The 18208-nt window shown below is 40.4% G+C and overlaps 1 protein-coding gene across 1 annotated transcript; it reads right to left on the bottom strand.

Moving 5' to 3' along the window:
• Positions 1–2144: 2144 nt before the first annotated feature.
• On the bottom strand, positions 2145–17258 carry znf831 (zinc finger protein 831). Its single transcript, XM_066672321.1, has 4 exons — positions 17160–17258; positions 10204–14888; positions 5566–5870; positions 2145–3742 (listed from the first exon to the last, which is right to left on the bottom strand). The coding sequence occupies exons 2-4, from the start codon at positions 14840–14842 to the stop codon at positions 2963–2965; spliced, it is 5724 nt and encodes a 1907-aa protein (XP_066528418.1). The 5' UTR covers positions 14843–14888; positions 17160–17258; the 3' UTR covers positions 2145–2962.
• Between the last annotated feature and the right edge of the window lie 950 nt (positions 17259–18208).

The raw sequence follows: 18208 nt of genomic DNA, 5'->3' as shown, positions 1-18208 counted from the left end.
ATTTGCAAGTTTGTTGGGAAGATGACTGCCGGTGTTTGTCTGTAAAGATCGCATGGTTCTGTACTTCATTTTACATACACCTTAGAAATATGTATAAGCTGTTTGACATCTTTATCCCTGCTATTATTAATTAGCAAAGATGCTAACCAATAGTTCGTAAATTCACCAAAGTAGCAAAGAAATTTAAATTTTTCAATTATTTCAAATTTAAAGTTATATAATTCCTTATAAACTGCTTTTAAATTTACATCTGGGCTATATTTATTGTCACCACACTATTAACCAAAACACAATTCTAGTCAGTGTGTGTATATACACAGTAATACATGGCATACTGAGCTGTCTCAGACACTTCAGCAGTTCCTTCCTGTTGAATGGATTCACAGTTTGTTAATACCTAGATGAGTAAATCTGGCCAATCCTGTCAAGAAGTGCTGCCTAGGTTTAGTAATAGTCTGAGCTTGTCATAAAGCACAGTCAAAAGGTTTTTAGCCTAAAACAAGTCACATGGGATGCAGATGGCCTGGCACATGAACAAACCAATACAAAACAAAAGAGAGGAACATTAGGCTTGATGATGCCTGATATTTTATCTGAAGAAGATGCTCTTTTTCCATTTCTGATCAGCTGCCCTTGGGCTTCACATCTGATATTTTATCTTTCACTCTTTGATGATTTTTCATGCATAGCCCTGCCACACTTGATGGTTATCTACAGGCCATGCATTTTCTGTAACTGCTTTATATTGTTCAGGGCAGCAGTGGGTCTGGGGCCAACCTGAAATCAAATCAGAGGGCACAAACCAGGAACACACCTGGGACAGGGTGCCAGTCCACCACAGGGTACCACAAATTCACATCTATGGACACTTCTGAATAGCCAATCCACCTGTCAACATGTTTATGGACTCCCACAAGTAAAAAGCAAGAAATATTGGCAGTCTAGCTAGCAAACCTTCTGAAATATTATTAGCCAAATCTGTAATGTTTTCCAAGCCTTTCAAATAAAATATTCTGCAAATTTTCGGCAGCTCTCTTAAAAGGTTTGGAATGTGTGTGAAGGTGTTTTTAGAGTCTAGTCTAACCACATTTACCCAAATGCTCTGGACTCTAGTTAGTCTTTAAGCTTCTATATCTCTCAGTAGCCTTATAGTTGTCTTATAATCTGACCAACTTCTTAATATATTTAAGATGAGAAAGATCTGAAGACATCACTCCCTTTGTGAAATTTTGTATGATAATCTGTTTATTAATTAATCTAATTCTAAAGGTTTATTCAATCTAATGGCAGGCAGTTTCATAAACCCTAACTAATGAAGGTAGCTTTTTCACTTACAAAAACGTTCCTAATGAGCTGAGCTCACGTAATGAGGAATAGACTGTAACATCTGTTTCACAATGAATGAATATAGTTGGCTTGGAGCACAACCCATTGCTCAGTGCCTTTGAGAAGAAAGTCCAGAACTGAAACCAATGATTAAATACAGTTGTATGCAAATGGGGGTGGGGGTTTGTTTGTTTGCTTGTTTAAAAAAAACTTGAAGGATAAATTTACAGTGGTTTCGTGGTTGAAATCATAAGCTGCTTGATTCCCTACAACATATACAGCAGTGATTCTGAGATGTTTAATATCTCCAGCACCACAGCTATTTCTAATAAAGTTGTACCATTGCAATGCAAAATAACTTGCCAACACCACGTCAGTATCACAGCAGTGCTGAGAACAATCTGACACCCAAATAATACCTCATTTTTGGTGGTCGTGACCATTCAAGAGCAGAGCAAAATTGCTCTAAAACGTATGACAGGCAACAAATGGGTGGACTACTGTCTGTAATTGTAGAACCACAAAGTGCAGGTGTGTACAAAAAGGAGTTCATGTTTATGTTTTGGGTGTGTGTGTGTGTGTGTGTGTGTGTATAAGGCCTAAGTTACTATGTTACTCTCTCTTATTTTTGTGGTTCAGAGGACTAATCAAGACGTATTAAATCAAGATGTAAGTTATGAATACAAGTATATTATGCACAGGAAGTGTGGAAATGTAAGAATGAGTGGGGGAAGTGTCATGGAATAAATACATTTTCATTGTTATTTTAACTGAAATGAAAACTTGCCAAGTATAAAACAGATACAGTCAGTGTACTTTAATCAGCAACAGATGGGGGGAAGTCATTTTTACATTTTATATCAAATTAATCCAACAACTTGAAAGTACTGTAACACAGCTTCAGGGTCCTGGGTCCTGGGTTGTGGGTTCAAACCCTGCCTTCTCATTGACTGTGAGGAGTTTGGTTTGTTCATCCAGTGTCTGCATGGGTTTCCTCCAGGTGTTCCTGCCTTGTGCCCAATGATTCAGGGTGGGCTCTGGACACCCCACAATATTGAACTGGATAAAGCAGTTACATATAATGAATGAATGTACTTGAAAACATGGATGGTTTCTGTTCAAATTATTAGCATACACAACTGACATTTACTTTAAACTCCTTGGTATATAACAGTAGCCTGTAAGACAAAGCAAATACAGCAAAGGCCAGTCATAGACAGTGATGAGTAAATGTGTTTTCAGTCTCATTGCCAGAAGGTTTTTGTCTGCTGAATCTTCACATTCCAGAAATCCTTAATGTACCGATGATTGATCCCTTTGGAACCCCAGTGGCTGTGAGATTGTAGTTTCATGCATTTATTTCCTGTTTTCTGTGGTTGAGTAAATCTTAATCACACATTGGTGGTTGGTGCATTCCTGTGTGTTTGCTGTACACCACAGCCACCCAGGTGCAGTGTGGGAGAAGAACCTTAAGGTGTACAACATTTTATGATTCATTGTGCAGGTGCATTTGTAGGTGTGCATTAGCGTGAGGACTTTCAGACAAATTATACTGCATTTTTATGAGTGAACAACTAAGGTACAGTCAAAGGCACATTAGCATAGCATGTTCTTTTATGGGCATTGGCATCAGGCTTTACTCAAGTTCAATGACTAGTTTCCCCTCATCATCACTGCTACTCGAACTCTCCCCTTCTTCCAAATAGGTGCCACTCAAATGGCATTGTGGTGCATTAGTCTCTGTTTGATTAGGTTGTGCAGTAGATGCACATATCAGATTTGAATGTATGGCATTGATATTAGTTTGTGTGGTGTGGATTGGGGTAGCGTTTACTGTTTGATTAGTATCACTGTTAGAAGACAATAACGTCAAACAGGTTTCATTAGGCACACTGAGTTTTGTCATATCTCTTTTGTGTTCTGATACCGTTCTCTGGCATTGTGAGCTCTTTAATTGTGCTTCAGCATTTTTCATTTGTGTCTCTTTTTGAACCTCCTTCTGTATGGCATTTACTAAGAGAGGATGAGCCAACAGATGTCCACAGGTTGGATGAAGATGTTTCAGATCACGGGGCCCTGTAGATAATGATGTGAACCTTCCTTGACACCCATGTGGGACTTTTTCCATTTCCTTTGCCTTGCTTTGGTCACTTTGTTTTAAAGTTCCTTGTGTGCTGCCGCTCTGTGTAACGTTTTGTACGTTGTCAACATGAGTACACTCCTTTTCACCAAGAGGTGGAGAGTTGCCTGAAAAGCTGGTTGCTTCACAAAAAGCTGGTGTAACATTGTCTGAAATGCTCGACATGACGAGCTGTGCCGGAGATGATGTGTTGTGACAGGCATTAATCACAGGTTGGGAAAGGTGTGGATGTGGTTTTGCTTCTGTACAGTAGCCTTCCATAGTGTCTGAGGCCCCCTGATTGAACAGAGATAATAGAAGTTACTCATTGAGAAAGTTTTGTAAAATTAACATTCAGTTTTTCTTAATTCTTTATTATTTCTCAAACTGAAAGTTTCAGCAATTACAAATAAAATAATGTATTGACGGTCAAAGAGATCTAAACATTTATTTAATTTCCAGTCAAGTTACACAACAAGTCTTAACAACAGAACATAATATCAAAATGATAAGTTCCCAGTGTTTACACCTTGTATTTTTATTACAGTTTCTTTCTGGGGACTGCAGGAATGTTTTTCCACATCTCCAAAGTTCAGACTTAGAAATTTAAATTGCATTTTCTGCTTCTCACGATCCAAGTAATCCCAAACATATTCAGTTATATTGATGTCTGAGCTCTAAGAACATCAGAATTTTCTGATTTAATGTAAGAGTGAAGATGGATTTTCTTCTATTCTCAAAGGTTTAAGTACAGTTTTTTTTAATGGTGACTATTTTTGGTGCTCTACCAGGACTTCTAAGGTTGTTAGGAGTTTTGTTTTCTGTATATTTCTTTAATTATTGTTTGAACAGTAGATGTTCACATATTTTCTTTTAACTTCCTTCTTCCTCATACAAATCAATATATCTTACACCTCAGTAGCTTTTTTGTCAGAACATGTAATACAAACAACATTAACGGAAAAGTTGGGACATATTTTAAAAATGCAATAAAAACAAGAATCTGATTATTTAATTCACATGATGTTTTGTGTGGCTGACAAAGGCACAAAGAAATGTTTTCACTGAACAACCTGATTGTATTTTGTAAATATAAACATATTTAGAACACGAAACCTGCAACACACTCCAAAAATTGGGACAGAGGCATGTTTACCACTGTGTTATGTAATCTTTCCTTTTAATGACATTGTTTAATCGTTTGGGAACTGAGGATACCAACTGTTGCAGTTTTGCATGTGTAAAGTTTGCCCATTCTGACTTGATACAAGAATTCAAATGCTCAAAAATCAGTGACTGACTTTTGCCTTTTTTGATTCTCCTTTTCATGACACACGATAGGAGATAGATCTGTACTGCAGTCAGGTCAGTCAGGCACACATACTCTTTGTTTACAGTGTCCTATGGCTCTAGTTTCTTACACTAGAGTCCAGAATTACCTTACATGGACTAATGTTTCTCCAGACTTCCTGAATCATTTCACAATATACAGGACCACATATGATAAAAGACTTAAATTCTTTGGAATCTAATATTGAAAAAATATATATATATTTTTAACTATTTGACAGTTCGCTCATAAAATTTAATATAAATTCATTAGCCACAACCTGCTTGAAAGGACTGAGCCTTTGTTGAAACCTTTATAGTGTATTGTTCAAACCTGTATGACATAGGTTTTCTCAAAATATTTAGTTAATTTTGCCCTATCCCAGCCTTTTTTGAGTTGGTTACAGGCATCAGATTTGTTTATAATTACCAACACAATCCCAGTCAAAATCAAGTTGGTTAGTGAAATATTTTCTTTAAACATTTGCCTGTTAAATAAAGGTTCAAGATTAATTAAAAAAAATCACAAATTCTTCTCTTTATTTCATTTATAAAAATGTCCCAACATTTCTGGAAACGGAGTTTGTAAATAACAGGTAATTCCTGACATGTACAGTCCATGTGCTGCATGTTAAATGGATGCTAGAAGTCAAACACTGAAGAATGTTTTGAAGAAGCTTCAGGTTTCAAGGCCAGATTGCAAGGATACCACTGAAAGAAGTAACAGGACAACTCTATTCACACCTGTCTATTTCCTCCCCCTCCATTACCTTTTCTGTCTTTTGACTCACCTCTCTTTTATGCTCTTTGGCATGGTCATGCTGTTCCATGCAATTGTTGCCCACCCTCTCCCCATCTCCTCCACTCTCAGGTTCCTGGGGGACACACCCCTGGATCCCTGTCCTCGCCTCCCTCTGGTGCTGTGAGCTTTGGAAGGAACCACCCACCCAAGGCCCTGAGGGAAGAACAATAAATGAATACCAGTTATTTTGGAGGACTAAGAAGCGTTCTCCTGCTTGCAGAGCTCTGTAGCTGAAGCTGGGTCTCGGCTTGTTCCACAGGTTCCCCAGGGTATTTGACTGTATGTGAGCTACAATGAATGGATTCCAAGAATTGGATTTTTTTCACCTAGTTAGAGCTGGGACATGTAGAGGTGTAATTAGCTTGCTTATTAAGACGAGCTGTTTTTTCAAATGTCCTGCCTTTGGAGAGGAAAACGTAGCACAAGCTGTTCACTGGTAGGTATACAATATCAGTACAGCATATAAGAAAACAGCATAGACACGTATGTTTATCTTCATATTATTATTTGAGATTAATATATTGGAAACATTCATTCATTAGCTGTAAGCGCTTATCCAGTTCAGGGTCGCGTTGGGTCCAGAGTCTACCTGGAATCATTGGGCACAAGGCAGGAATACACCCTGGAGGGGGCACCAATCCTTCACAGGGCAACACACACACTCACACATTCACACCTACGGACACTTTTGATTCGCCAATCAACCTGCCAACATGTGTTTTTGGACCGTGGGAGGAAACCGGAGTACCCTGAGGAAACCCACGCGGACACGGGGAAAACACACCAAACTCCTCACAGACACTCACCCGGAGTAGGACTAGAACCCACAACCTCCAGGTCCCTGGAGCTGTGTGACTGCAACACTACCTGCTGCGCCACCGCGCCGCCCATATTGGAAACAATGATGCATAAATATAAAGCATACATTGGCAAAAATGGCCACACAACCTAATATTCTACACTCATTGTCAGTTTACATAAAATGCTACAAAACTGCAGTGATGCTAACTATCTGGTGTGTTACTATGTGTTGCACTGGTATGACTGGATCAGGCACTGCAGTGCCCCTGGAGTTTTTAAGTACTGTGCCCAGACATGTGCCCAGACATGGGCCACTGTAAAACACACTGACCTCGTTGGTCCACTTTCTAAAGTCAGAGACAGTAGCTTATGTTGGTGCACAGTGTGTTAATGTTTTTAGTTAGTGGACTATTCTCAGTTCAACATTGACACTAAGGAACTCTAGCAGCTCTGCTGTGTCTGATCCACTCATACCATCACAGCACAGACTAACACTGCACTTCCATCCATCCATTATCTGTAACCGCTTATCCAATTTAGGGTCACGGGGGTTCCAGAGCCTACCTGGAATCATCGGGCGCAAGTCAGGAATACACCCTGGAGGGGGCGCCAGTCCTTCACAGGGCAACACAGACACACACACATTCACTCACACACTAACACCTACGGACACTTTCGAGTCGCCAATCCACCTGCAACGTGTGTTTTTGGACTGTGGGAGGAAACCGGAGCACCCGGAGGAAACCCACGTGGACACGGGGAGAACACACCAACTTCTCACAGACAGTCACCCAGAGCGGGAATCGAACCCACAACCTCCAGGCCCCTGGAGCTGTTTGACTGCGACACTACCTGCTGCGCCACCGTTCCGCCCCTTCTGAGAATGATCCACCACCCAAATAATACATGCTCTGTGGTGGTCCTGTGTAGGTCTTGACCATTGGAGAACACAGTGCAAGGGGTAACAAAATGGACATCAGATGGACTACAATCCATCTACAATTTGAAGATGGATTATCTCTGTAGAAGATGCACTCCTAGTGTTACTTAAGCAACAAAAAAACATGCCATTATGGGTGTCCAAACATTTGCTTATTAAAAGGTAATACAGTTCATTGCAAGAAAAATAAAAATGTAGTGACAACTTCACAACTATTCATACACGTATTAACATGTGGCCCAATCTATTATGATACAGCAGATAAAAAAAATAATTGTCTTAATGAAAAACAATTGGTCAGATCCTTCAGGGTGTGTTTGGTTTGGATGAACTCTTGCGCATGCCTCTGTGCAGCACTGCTCTAAGAGGAGGCTACGTTTGGATTTCAGATCACATGTCAGTTGTCTGGAATGGAGACAAGCGTAAAATCCCCTAACCCCAGGGTCTGTGCTACACAGGATCCTATGGGAAGCAATCTTCCCTGGGCCTCTATCCACTCCTTAAAAATACTTGATCAATCAAACCACCAAACAGGCTAGTTAAGTGCAACGTGGCTGCTACAATATTTAAGGCCTTCGTCACCAGTTTGGAGACGACTCAAAAACAGAGGTCTCCACTTGCTTTTGTACCGTCAGAGGTTGTCTTGTGTGATTATTTTCAGATCCTTTGGACAGCGTGAAGAATACGTTTACTAAGAAGGCTTATCAGGAAAGTGAGACATTTAGTTTTTTTCTAAACCTTCTTATGGACCTCTGACCTTTCCCATATTTGTTACTGTGATGAATTTGTGTGGCCTGTGACCTATTTGAAATTTAATCTTTTCAGAGTGCCACAGGGCACAGCCAACACTATCAGAACTTAAAAGGAGTGCTGATATTGAATGACTGCATGTTCAGGAAGAAGCCAGGTCAGTTTGAGTACGCACTTAAAGAAACACTATTAAGCAAACCAAAAAATTACTGTGACAGATATTAAGGGCTAAGCACCACTTAATGGACCTCCGTGAATATTTCACATTATTTTATTTACTGACATATATAAGCATGAATTCAAATGAAAATAGCAGCTTAATTTGCTTTAAAACTGACAGTTTTATTAAATTGATGGAAAAACCCGAGCTCTCTACGAAAATTCTTGAACACAACCGTGACGCCACTGGTGGACAACAGCTGAACAACGCCGCGGAAAAACACCGTTATGACAGTACCTAGCTAGCTAAATAACCAACATTATTGATGACAATAGCGTAGCAATAAGCTAAACTCAAATTTAGAGGTACCGTTATTCTTGTAAATGTGATTGAAGGCGAACTCGAATTCATCCGACACTATAAACCTCCGTAATGCAACTACGTAGCCGAGTATAATCTGAGCCACCGAGTTTAGCAAGTCAAGCTAACGTTAACTAACAACAACTAAAACACTACAGATAACGGAGTGAGCAGATGGTCCTTTCCAAAGTGCCCATTAAAAGTTGACAAATTTAGTCAATTTTCTGGATTTTTTGGGATCTTTGGGCCATTTGTGCACAGATGTCCCACTGTACATTGAATGATTGCAGCCAAAAACAACACACCTTTTCGTCATTTTGCATTAAATTAAGTGCAGCTTCTAGAGTTGTTGTCCACCATCTACGTCACAGGCAAGACGCCTATTAGAGTTTCCGAACACCGTTGTGGGGGTCATAGAGCTGGTGCTTAGCCTTTAAGGCAGAAACGAGTTAACTGAAATGTACTAAACATTAAAACTGAGAAAAAAATGTGAAAAGTTTGGGAATAAGAGAACAATTAAATTGTCCCACAAAATTCTGACACATATATTGAGTTGGAACAGAAGATGTTCGCATCTGTGAATTGTGGTTTATAGAACTATAACACTTTTTAACACATTAAACCTAATAGATTTGCATGACTAATTCCAAAATCTTTCTTCCCCCTTTGGCGATAATGTCATAACAGTTCCTATGTTGTTGACTTTGATTGGTTACCCAATGAAAACGCTAGAATCCAAAATGAGCATGCGTGCCTACTCTCTCTGAGATTTTTGAGGGGTTTAGCAGATATATTGCCAATGTTTATGCAACTGCACAGTGCAATTAGGTATAAATCTTTTTGGAGTAACACATTTGAGCAATACTTTGATGAAAGTGTGAAATGTCAGCAGCTTTGTTGTCACAAAGCCTATAAGCTATTGAACATGCCAAAAGAAGCAGAGGAATGTCAGATTCCTTCACGTTACTAGAAGAGATGTTTTGCAATAAACGTACAATATGTTTTAACATTGGAGAATTAAAAAACTATTTTTTTAACATTGGAGAATTAAAAAAAATTATTTTTTTTCTATTCATTAAATTTTTTTTATGCATTTATTTTTTTTTCTGAAAAGAGGGTCATACCCTAAAAAGGTATGTCAGACACATTTCAGTTTTTTTCCCCTGAGTTTTCAACTTCATTTCACTTAAGTTCAACTCAATTTGATTCAACAACACTGTGGATCTTTTATTATTTAGGGGAAGAGGCATTCATGAAATTATTGTTCGTTGTCTCCACCTTGTGGAAACCTTGTTATTTTACATTTGGTGGTCTGATTAAATCACTTTATCATATCACCCAAGTGTAAAAAAGGCAGTAAGCAAATATAAATCTCACATCAGACTATGTATTACCTTGCAAAACCTGCTTCAAGCTTATGATTCATTCAGCTATCTATCTATCTATCTATCTATCTATCTATCTATCTATCTATCTATCTATCAGCATCATTAACATGACAGGTTTAATATGGAATGTTTGAATATAACCAAAGATGTTTGTTACCCTTAACTTGTGCTCTATTTTATAAACATTCCTTATATGTTCCACAAAAGAAGTCTGTAGGTAGAGCTTACCTGAGAATAAATCCTGAATGACAGGGTCCACACCACAAGGGGGCCTTGAACATTTGATACTTTCCTCTTGAGCACTCACAGACATTGGCTTCTCTGACTCCATATGAGCACAGGTCTTTGTTGCTTTGATTTCCTCACTGTTAGCCCAAGTAAATGATGCTCCCAAAGTAGAGCAGTGCTGTTGGGATAAATGTTGTATGGATGCTTGTCTTGGAGTATAAGTTTTGTGAGTTCCCTGTGCTTTATGCTGCTGTTTGGAGTCGTCCTTACTACACACACCTCTCTGATTTAGAGGTTTGTATTGGCATAGTTTGTGGGCTAGCACACTTCCTGGGTTCATTTGTCTCACAGTAGCAGAAGTGGTGCATGCTAACCAGGATGTTTTGGGTTGGCTTGGCTGAACTGTAGAAAGCGACTTATCATGGCTTGACACAGCTGTTGAGATGGAGGTCGCAGGGAGTAGAAGTACCTTGGATGTCTCTGTTTTTGTTTTATCCAACTCCCCAGATTCACCACTGCCTGTTATAAGATGGAGTGAACTTGGCTGGCTTCCAGTCATTAGAACAGGGTGCTGATCTGAGTCAGACTTTTTTGATATTGCCTGTTCTTCTGGGAGAAATGTATATTTCTCCCTGGATAACTGGGGTCTATTTTCTGCAGCCATTTCAAGCTTGTTGAAATATGTTACAGACAGTTCAGCTGATCCTAGGTGTGCAGTATCGTTGCTCCATTTTGCCTCACAACTTTGTTCAGCTGTGTATGCTGAAAGGTTTGTTAATATCTGGTTGTGTGCAGAGGAGTTGCTCGTCCGATGGCTGCCCACTGTTTCAGTGGGGAGTTTGTGAGATGAAAGAAGCTCACTCTGCCTTTCACCAGGCCCTTGATCAAGAAATGATTTAGCAGTAATGGTAGCTGACAGATCTGTTGGAACATTGCCATCCTCACGTTGTGCACTTAGCAAAGCTGAGACATGTTGCTGTGTCTTTGACTCTGAAGCTAAACTGGAAACTGGGCAGTAGTTGTTAGAATAATTATTTTGGGCATGATAATCAAACATTTGTTTTGAACTATCTGATTCGCCTTTATCTGGCCGTATGTCTGACATTTTGCAGAGCGTATTCCCTTGAGTCTCACGCGATTTTGTTCCTTTATCATCTGGACATTGCGTACGTATTCCTTGTCGACCAGTTGTATCTGCCTGAGAAGTTTCTGGATCCCTGCTGAAAAAAGAATGACTCCCGTTCTGTTCACCCTGTTTTTCAATCTGGGGTTCTATCAGCGCTAACTGCTCATCTGAAATGAGTTGCATGACTATCTGAAGGTCTGCTGTTTGCACATAAAATGTGTCCTGAGCCAAAGTCTGTGAGTCATTCACCAATAACATCTTGCCCTCAAACTGGGCTCCCTGGAAGGCAGTGTGGCTCATCGCCAATGGGATGCCATCTGTTGAGCTGTGACATGCTGGGGCATGTGTGTCCAGTGTAAGTCCTGGTGGTTGCTTTGAGATAACTACAGATGTGGCTGGATTGCTTTGTACTACAGACCCTGTAGTTGTAGTAAAAATCTGTATGGGTTTTGGAGAAGTAGATGTATGACTCACTGGTGAGTCCATGCTGTGCACTGGGCTAACCGTGACAGATTGATTTTGCCCCAAGGCTGTGAATGCTTGAAGAGGCTGACTCAGAACTGATGATATTGAAGGTCCTGACTTGCTGTGAATCGTGTGTTGAGTATTCTGATCTTGTACCAATGTGTTAGCACGCTTGTTCTCTGGGATAAGCGAGACTATATTTGTTGTTGTTGTGGAAATGATTGAAGATGTTGTAAAAGTACTAGGCTGATACTGTGTCTTCTCTTTATTAGTTTTCTGCCCTGTATGTGCACCAGATGTCATGGTTGTGCATGTCGTCTTTGCCTCACACAAGGTACCTTGGTGTTCCTGTCCCGACGTAATCATTGCTGACTGACTTTGCGATGTAGATGATGAACTACTTTCAGGATCACACTGCTTGGCAGAATGGTCAGTTGGCTTAAGGGTCTGATTAAGTAATGGCGGATTCAGTGAAGGACGATTGCAAACAGAAGGATCTGACGCACCATCTGTAGAACATGGTATCTTCAGTTGGTACTTGGGAAGAAAGCTGATCTTGGCTTGAGAAACGGAGGAGATGCTAGAAGAGGCAGAAGGAGACCCAGATGTCCCACTCACGCTGGCTGCAAACAGAGGAGAGCTGTGCCTCTTGAAAAGGAGCTGTGTCTGATTTGAAGAAGACGGACTACTAAAGCTGCCTTGCCTTTGAAGATACAATCTCTTGTCCTTTTCTAACGATGTTACGCCTGAAGTTTGAAAAGCATCACCACATACTGATTGTAATGACTGATTGATTACATCCCGTGCAGTGGCATTAGTTTGTCTGCTTCCAGAAGTTAATACACATTGCTGCCTCATTAGTGTGTCTGCGTTTTCTGTCATGACACAAAGGTCATCCTCTGTTCTCTGTTTTTTCCTTTCAGAAGGTATAGGACTTGAAAGTTGTGTTTCAGTTCCTTTGCTTTCTTTTTCTGTGACTTTCCTTACATTTATCTCAGTGTTCAACTCAGAGTTCGGATCATCCGTCTGTTTGGCCAATGCTGTTGTTTGCTTTGTCAATGGACTTTGCAGAAGTACATAGGAAGAAATAGCCTGACTGGATGTCTCTGCTGTGAGCACATTTACAGCAGGAGGCAGTGACACAGCAGGGCAGGACGTAAAGCTCACAGATACAGATGAATTGCTATCTCTCTGATGGCTTTTTTGAATCCCCTGGCTTTCTGTGTGCTCCAGGCTAGGTGTAGCCTTCCTACTCTTTAAGAGGCTCTCTTTCTCTGTGTTGTAGAGCTTTTTGAAAGTCCCACCTCCATACATATACCATTTATTGTAAGCAAACTTCTGCGCTTTCTTCCTACGTGATCTTTTGACACCTGCGTCTATTGAAGTGTCACCGCAGTCTCCGTCTGAGCTGAGGTTAGTGTGACTACCCTTCTCCACTGAAGATGCTTCTGCTACAGACAAGCAATCCACTGCTACCTGTCTGACCAGGGAGCGATGGCTGGGTGCATGCTGATCCACTGACTTGAATGGATGGATGTTTCCTGCACTACACCTTCTACTCAGTGGGACACAATCTCCTTGATAAGGTGAGGTTGTCCGATCAGTATTCTGTATGCCCACGCTAAATGGCAAAGAGCTGCTTCGTGTCAATGGTGCATGCTCCAAGCTGTTGGAGTGCTGTGTGGGCACCGAGCTGTACATTGCCCTTCCTCTTCGATCTTGTGTTTGTGGACTGGAGAGTTGGTGCTTGCTGCTCCTCATCTCAAAATGGAACGAGTCTTTGTATGTGTAAGGCATCGGAAGATCAATGCTGCCTTGTTTTGACAATACCGTTTTCCTTGGGCGCACGTTCACAAGGTGCTTGTCATCCACCAACACACTGTTTTCAGATATTAACTTCAAGATGTGCTCCTCTAGCTTTTGTTTCTCCTGAACAGACACCTTACTTTTGGCATCATCAGTGGTCTCATCGGAAGGTTCCTTGGAGTTTTCGGGTTCTTGCAGTTCCATACTTGACTCCAGCAAAGAGTCCATGCTGGGGTCGTGCAGAGTATCCCCAGTGCTGGAAGTCAAGTGCAGTTCACTGCTTTCACTGAAGCCTGAGTCTGTGCTGTCATGACTTTGAGACTTCCCTCGGGACAGCTTGGGCAAGAGGGCTTCTTGTCTTTGTAGAGGAGTGCGGTTTGGAGTCAGTGGAGCATGTCCTTCTCCAGCTGTGATTTTAGTTTGAATGGAAACAGCCTCATCTTTGGCTTCGGATGTTGACTGTACCCTCTGGCATATGGAGTTCAGAATCTCCTGTTGTCCATGCACTGGTGAAGCAATGAGTCCGACCACTGCAGCTTTACGTAAAGCCCACTCTGTGTCCGATGCTGTCTTTTCTTCTGCCACAGTGAACTGTACAGAGCTGGATGTAGTCGTTGTTACAGCAGGTACAACAACATCACTCTTGTTCATGTCACCCAAATCATCGCTTTGTAATTCCAGGGCTGGACTGGAGCAAGCTTCTCTTGAGCTTTCAGTACTCTCTTGGCTGCTGAAGTCACCTTTCCCGGATTCATTGGAGAGACGAGCATGGGCTTGAGTTCGTTTGTGCTTATAGAGGTTGCTTTGTGTCTTGAAAGAGATGCCGCAAGTGGTGCAGGGATAAGGTCTCTCTCCAGTGTGGCAGCGCAGATGCTTCTCCAGCACGCTGGGCTTCAGGCAGTCTCGTCCACAATGTGGGCACACATGTTTCCCTGCAGACTTGGGTCTTGGTGAGGTTGCTGGAGTTTCAGGCCTTTGCTGCTGAATGGCTGCTCCGCTTGCTATATGCAGCGTCAGAATAGGCAGAGCCTGGTTGGCGCATATCATCGGCACAGGCAGAGGGATAACCGCTGCATCTTGCATGGCTGTTGGCTGGGTCTGAGGATATGTTGGCAGGGCAGGCATGGCTTGAATGTACATGGCTGCCAGTGGGGCCTGAACACGCATCTCTTTCTCCCTCTGCATAGAGACCGAATGCTGAGACTCGGCAGCTCTCACAAAGCCTTGCTTTCCAGTTGCCATAGTAACAGTGCCCTCGTGATGTTAGGAGACTGAGCCTTTTAATTACCTGCAAAAAGGAAAAACAGTTTGTATTAGGCCTCTATCCTACAGGATCAGTGACCCCACCCCCTTAAATGAACAGGAATGCAAATAAATATTTGCAAATAAATAACAGATTGTTTGTATTGTATATAATCACAAATGAATGCACAAAACAACACTAAACATTTTCTTTTTGTTTTCAAGAGTGTGCCAAAGTTTATCTGACATCCATTCATTTTGTTGTGTTGCACAGCAACAGCAAATGACAAATTGGGAATAGGAATATGAACTGAAACTGCATTGAGATTAAGAGTCAGAAAGGGGCTTGACTTTAAAGGCTAACAAGAATCTTTCATTTTCAGTAAACACGTCCTCACCATTTGCATACTGCAGAAACGTACAGAGATGTAATAAATGGCAGCATGGTATAGCTGTGACTCATATCGACACCGATAAGATTACTGGGGTCTTCCTTAAACTGGGGCTTGTTTTTCAACATGCAAGGCGTTTGCAATCATTGCAACATTTGCTCAACAAAGTTAACTTCCAGATCAGCCGTAATAAATGTGTTCTATATTCAACTTCTTTGTCCATAGAAATGCTTCTTTTTGACTGTGATACAATAAATAATTTTCTTCAATTAATTAGAGATCTTAATCAAAGAATTAATTTAATATCTATATGTAAGTAATATTTAATAATTACAAGCAAAACTGTATATTAGTGTTAAAAAGTACAAATAGTTACATATACAATTCTCTAGCATATTGAGTATGAACAAATTACTAATTGCCTGTCAGTTCTGCTACAATCTTTAGTCATTAACACAATGCTAATCTCACTGCAGCATCACAGCTAAAAATATTTAAAAATATTTTAAAGAATATAAAGATTCTTAATAAAGAAAGTATTTGAATTTGCTGCCACTGATTCCAAATACTAAGTTGCTAAAACTATATCTAATTTAGCTGAGGTTTTCTCTTGTTCTTCTGTCTCTTGTTCCAAATATGAACGAATCTCATTTAGTTAAAAACACTATGAGAAAGCTGGATTAAATGCTTGTGTGCTAGCATAACTGCCATTAAAACAATGGGCTAAAATATATTAAAATATAATTTGCCTCTGTCCTTTAAATGCTGGGTGTGTCCCGACACCCGCTAGGCTGCCTTGCTCCTTTATAGGTAGCATTCTAACCAAAATTAAAACCTTAATACAGCTTATGGCCACTCAAGTAAGACAATGTTTAAATTAGTAATCATGTTCATCTCATGTAAACAAGAGCTTAGTTATAACTAATATCAAGCTATTAATTGGCCAACTGAAACAACCGAGCCTGCTAATATCATTATCTACCAATTATTTTAATCTAGCTTTTTTTTTTTTTTGGCAATTTCAAATCAATTGAAATAAAATATAATTTGACAGTGTAAAATAGGGCTTTAAGTAGTCAACTCACTGTACTGAGACACTGAAGCTTTTTTATTGTGCCCATCATGCTATTTGGAAGCCATATCCAATCTGACTGGGTTTTAGTAGAGTACCTTTTGTGCTATACAGTGCCAGCAGCTAATATCAAGACTTATAGATAAAAAACATCTAAAGTATCACACCCTGACTCAAGACCCATCTTGGAATTCACATGAACCAAGCTGGAAATATAGCCAGTAAACTGGAAATCAAATGTTCCTGTAAAAGCCTTTATTGCTTTTTAAATATCAGCTTTGTCAAAAGTTTACAGAACAGCAGAATATCCAGTGTACAAGGGTTTTTGTTTCCTAAGTAAAATTACCTGTGTACTTGACTCCACGAGTTCCTTTATGCCTCCAAATCTATGTCTTGAAGAACCAATCTTCTTAAATTTCTGATTGCACAGGAAGCCAAAATGCCGAGAGATTTTTTTTTTTTGAATGAAATTAACTTTTGTGTTCCACCAAATCCAAGAGTAATGGCTCCTCAAAAAGCCTCTCAAAGTCTCTAAGTGTATCCTGTGTTGGACAGGCCCATATGAATTATTTCTAAATTGTTTTCTTTACCCCCGTAGCACTGCTTAGACCAAATAGCATTTGTCTTTATTCCTACAGCTGCTCTGAGCAAAGCATTCTCCCTTAGGCAGCAAACAAAGGACTGTCCAAAACAATCCCGCTCTGACGATATATCTCTTGTAAATGCTATCTCTCTTCCTTTAAACCACCACTTCTTTTTAAGGACTTCCCTATCAACAGAGCTCATCAAAAAAATGCAGAGTGACTGAGAGGTCTGCAAGCAAAGTGCACAAATATAATTGCAGGTTACTCACCAGACATCCACTTGTTGGAGAAGCTGCTCCTTTTAAAGTTTCACTGATAATATCCACGTGCTTACGGGATCCATTGACTGGCCTTAGAGCACCAAGAGGACACTTAGGGACCATAATACGAGCGTCACTCTTTTGTGCTTAAGGCCCTGTTCCTCTTCTGGTTTTGTTTCACTTGCGTGTGCTACTGATGGAGGAAATACGAAACGTCATTCATGCAAATACGAGTGTATGACAGCAATAGCACAATGTCAAATGCAGAGAAAGTGAGAGAGAGAGAGAGAGAGAGAGAGAGAGAGAGAGAGAGAGAGAGAAACAGAAGGCTTGGACAGTGACAAGACTTTAAAGCCAAACTGCTCTGGCTTAAAAGATCATGCTAAGAGATGGAGAAGAGAAAAGAGATGCAAGACTGAGTGGAACAGAATGATGGTCATTGAGAGACGGCAGATGGGCAGAGATGGGGTGGGGGGAGTGGATAAAGAGAATACAGAACCGAAAGTGACAACAAAATCCATGTTCAATAGAGGAAGTTCACACACATGCAGACTTACCTCAAACTGATTTTTTCAGACGCACACACGCTCACATCCGCTGGCAGCTTCATTCTGCACTTAGTCAGTCAGTACCTGACTTCTGGCACTGGCTCTATCTTACTCCCTCAGTCATTCACACACCCACACTCCCACACATGCACACACAAGAGAGGAGAAGTGTAGCTATGTGTGGGTGTAGAACATGCGCGGGTTCCTTTTATTTATTATTTTTTTGCCTTTTTTCCTATTTCCATGTTTTTCCAGAGAAACAGCAGTAACTATTCCAGTGCAAATAAATGTGTCTTTGTCCGTGTCCATGAGCCAGTCATCCGTTAAAGGTCTAATGTTACATCAGAAATCATACATGATGATTAAAATTTCTATTAAGCATTTTTATAAGATGTAAAGTACATTCTTATTTGAAATACAATGAACAGGAGTTTAAACTGAAACATAAAGAATGCAAAAATATAATAAAAGATTCACAAAAATGTATCTTTTTCAGCCACAGAGAGGAGA

Source organism: Hoplias malabaricus, chromosome 5, assembly GCF_029633855.1.
Source record: "Hoplias malabaricus isolate fHopMal1 chromosome 5, fHopMal1.hap1, whole genome shotgun sequence".
In the NCBI taxonomy this organism is placed as follows: domain Eukaryota; kingdom Metazoa; phylum Chordata; class Actinopteri; order Characiformes; family Erythrinidae; genus Hoplias; species Hoplias malabaricus.
The sequence above is the reverse complement of the archived record's forward strand: the minus strand, read 5'-3'. Positions and strand labels throughout refer to the sequence as shown.

Excerpts from the sequence above, each read along its gene's own strand:
- znf831 (XM_066672321.1), bottom strand. The coding sequence starts at position 14,842 with ATGGCAACTGGAAAGCAAGGCTTTGTGAGAGCTGCCGAGTCTCAGCAT. Across the intron at positions 5,871-10,203 it reads CATTCAGGATTTATTCTCAG|TTGTAGCTCACATACAGTCA; the intron begins GTAAGCTCTACC and ends GGAATCCATTCA. Across the intron at positions 3,743-5,565 it reads CCAAAGAGCATAAAAGAGAG|GGGGCCTCAGACACTATGGA; the intron begins GTGAGTCAAAAG and ends CTGTTCAATCAG.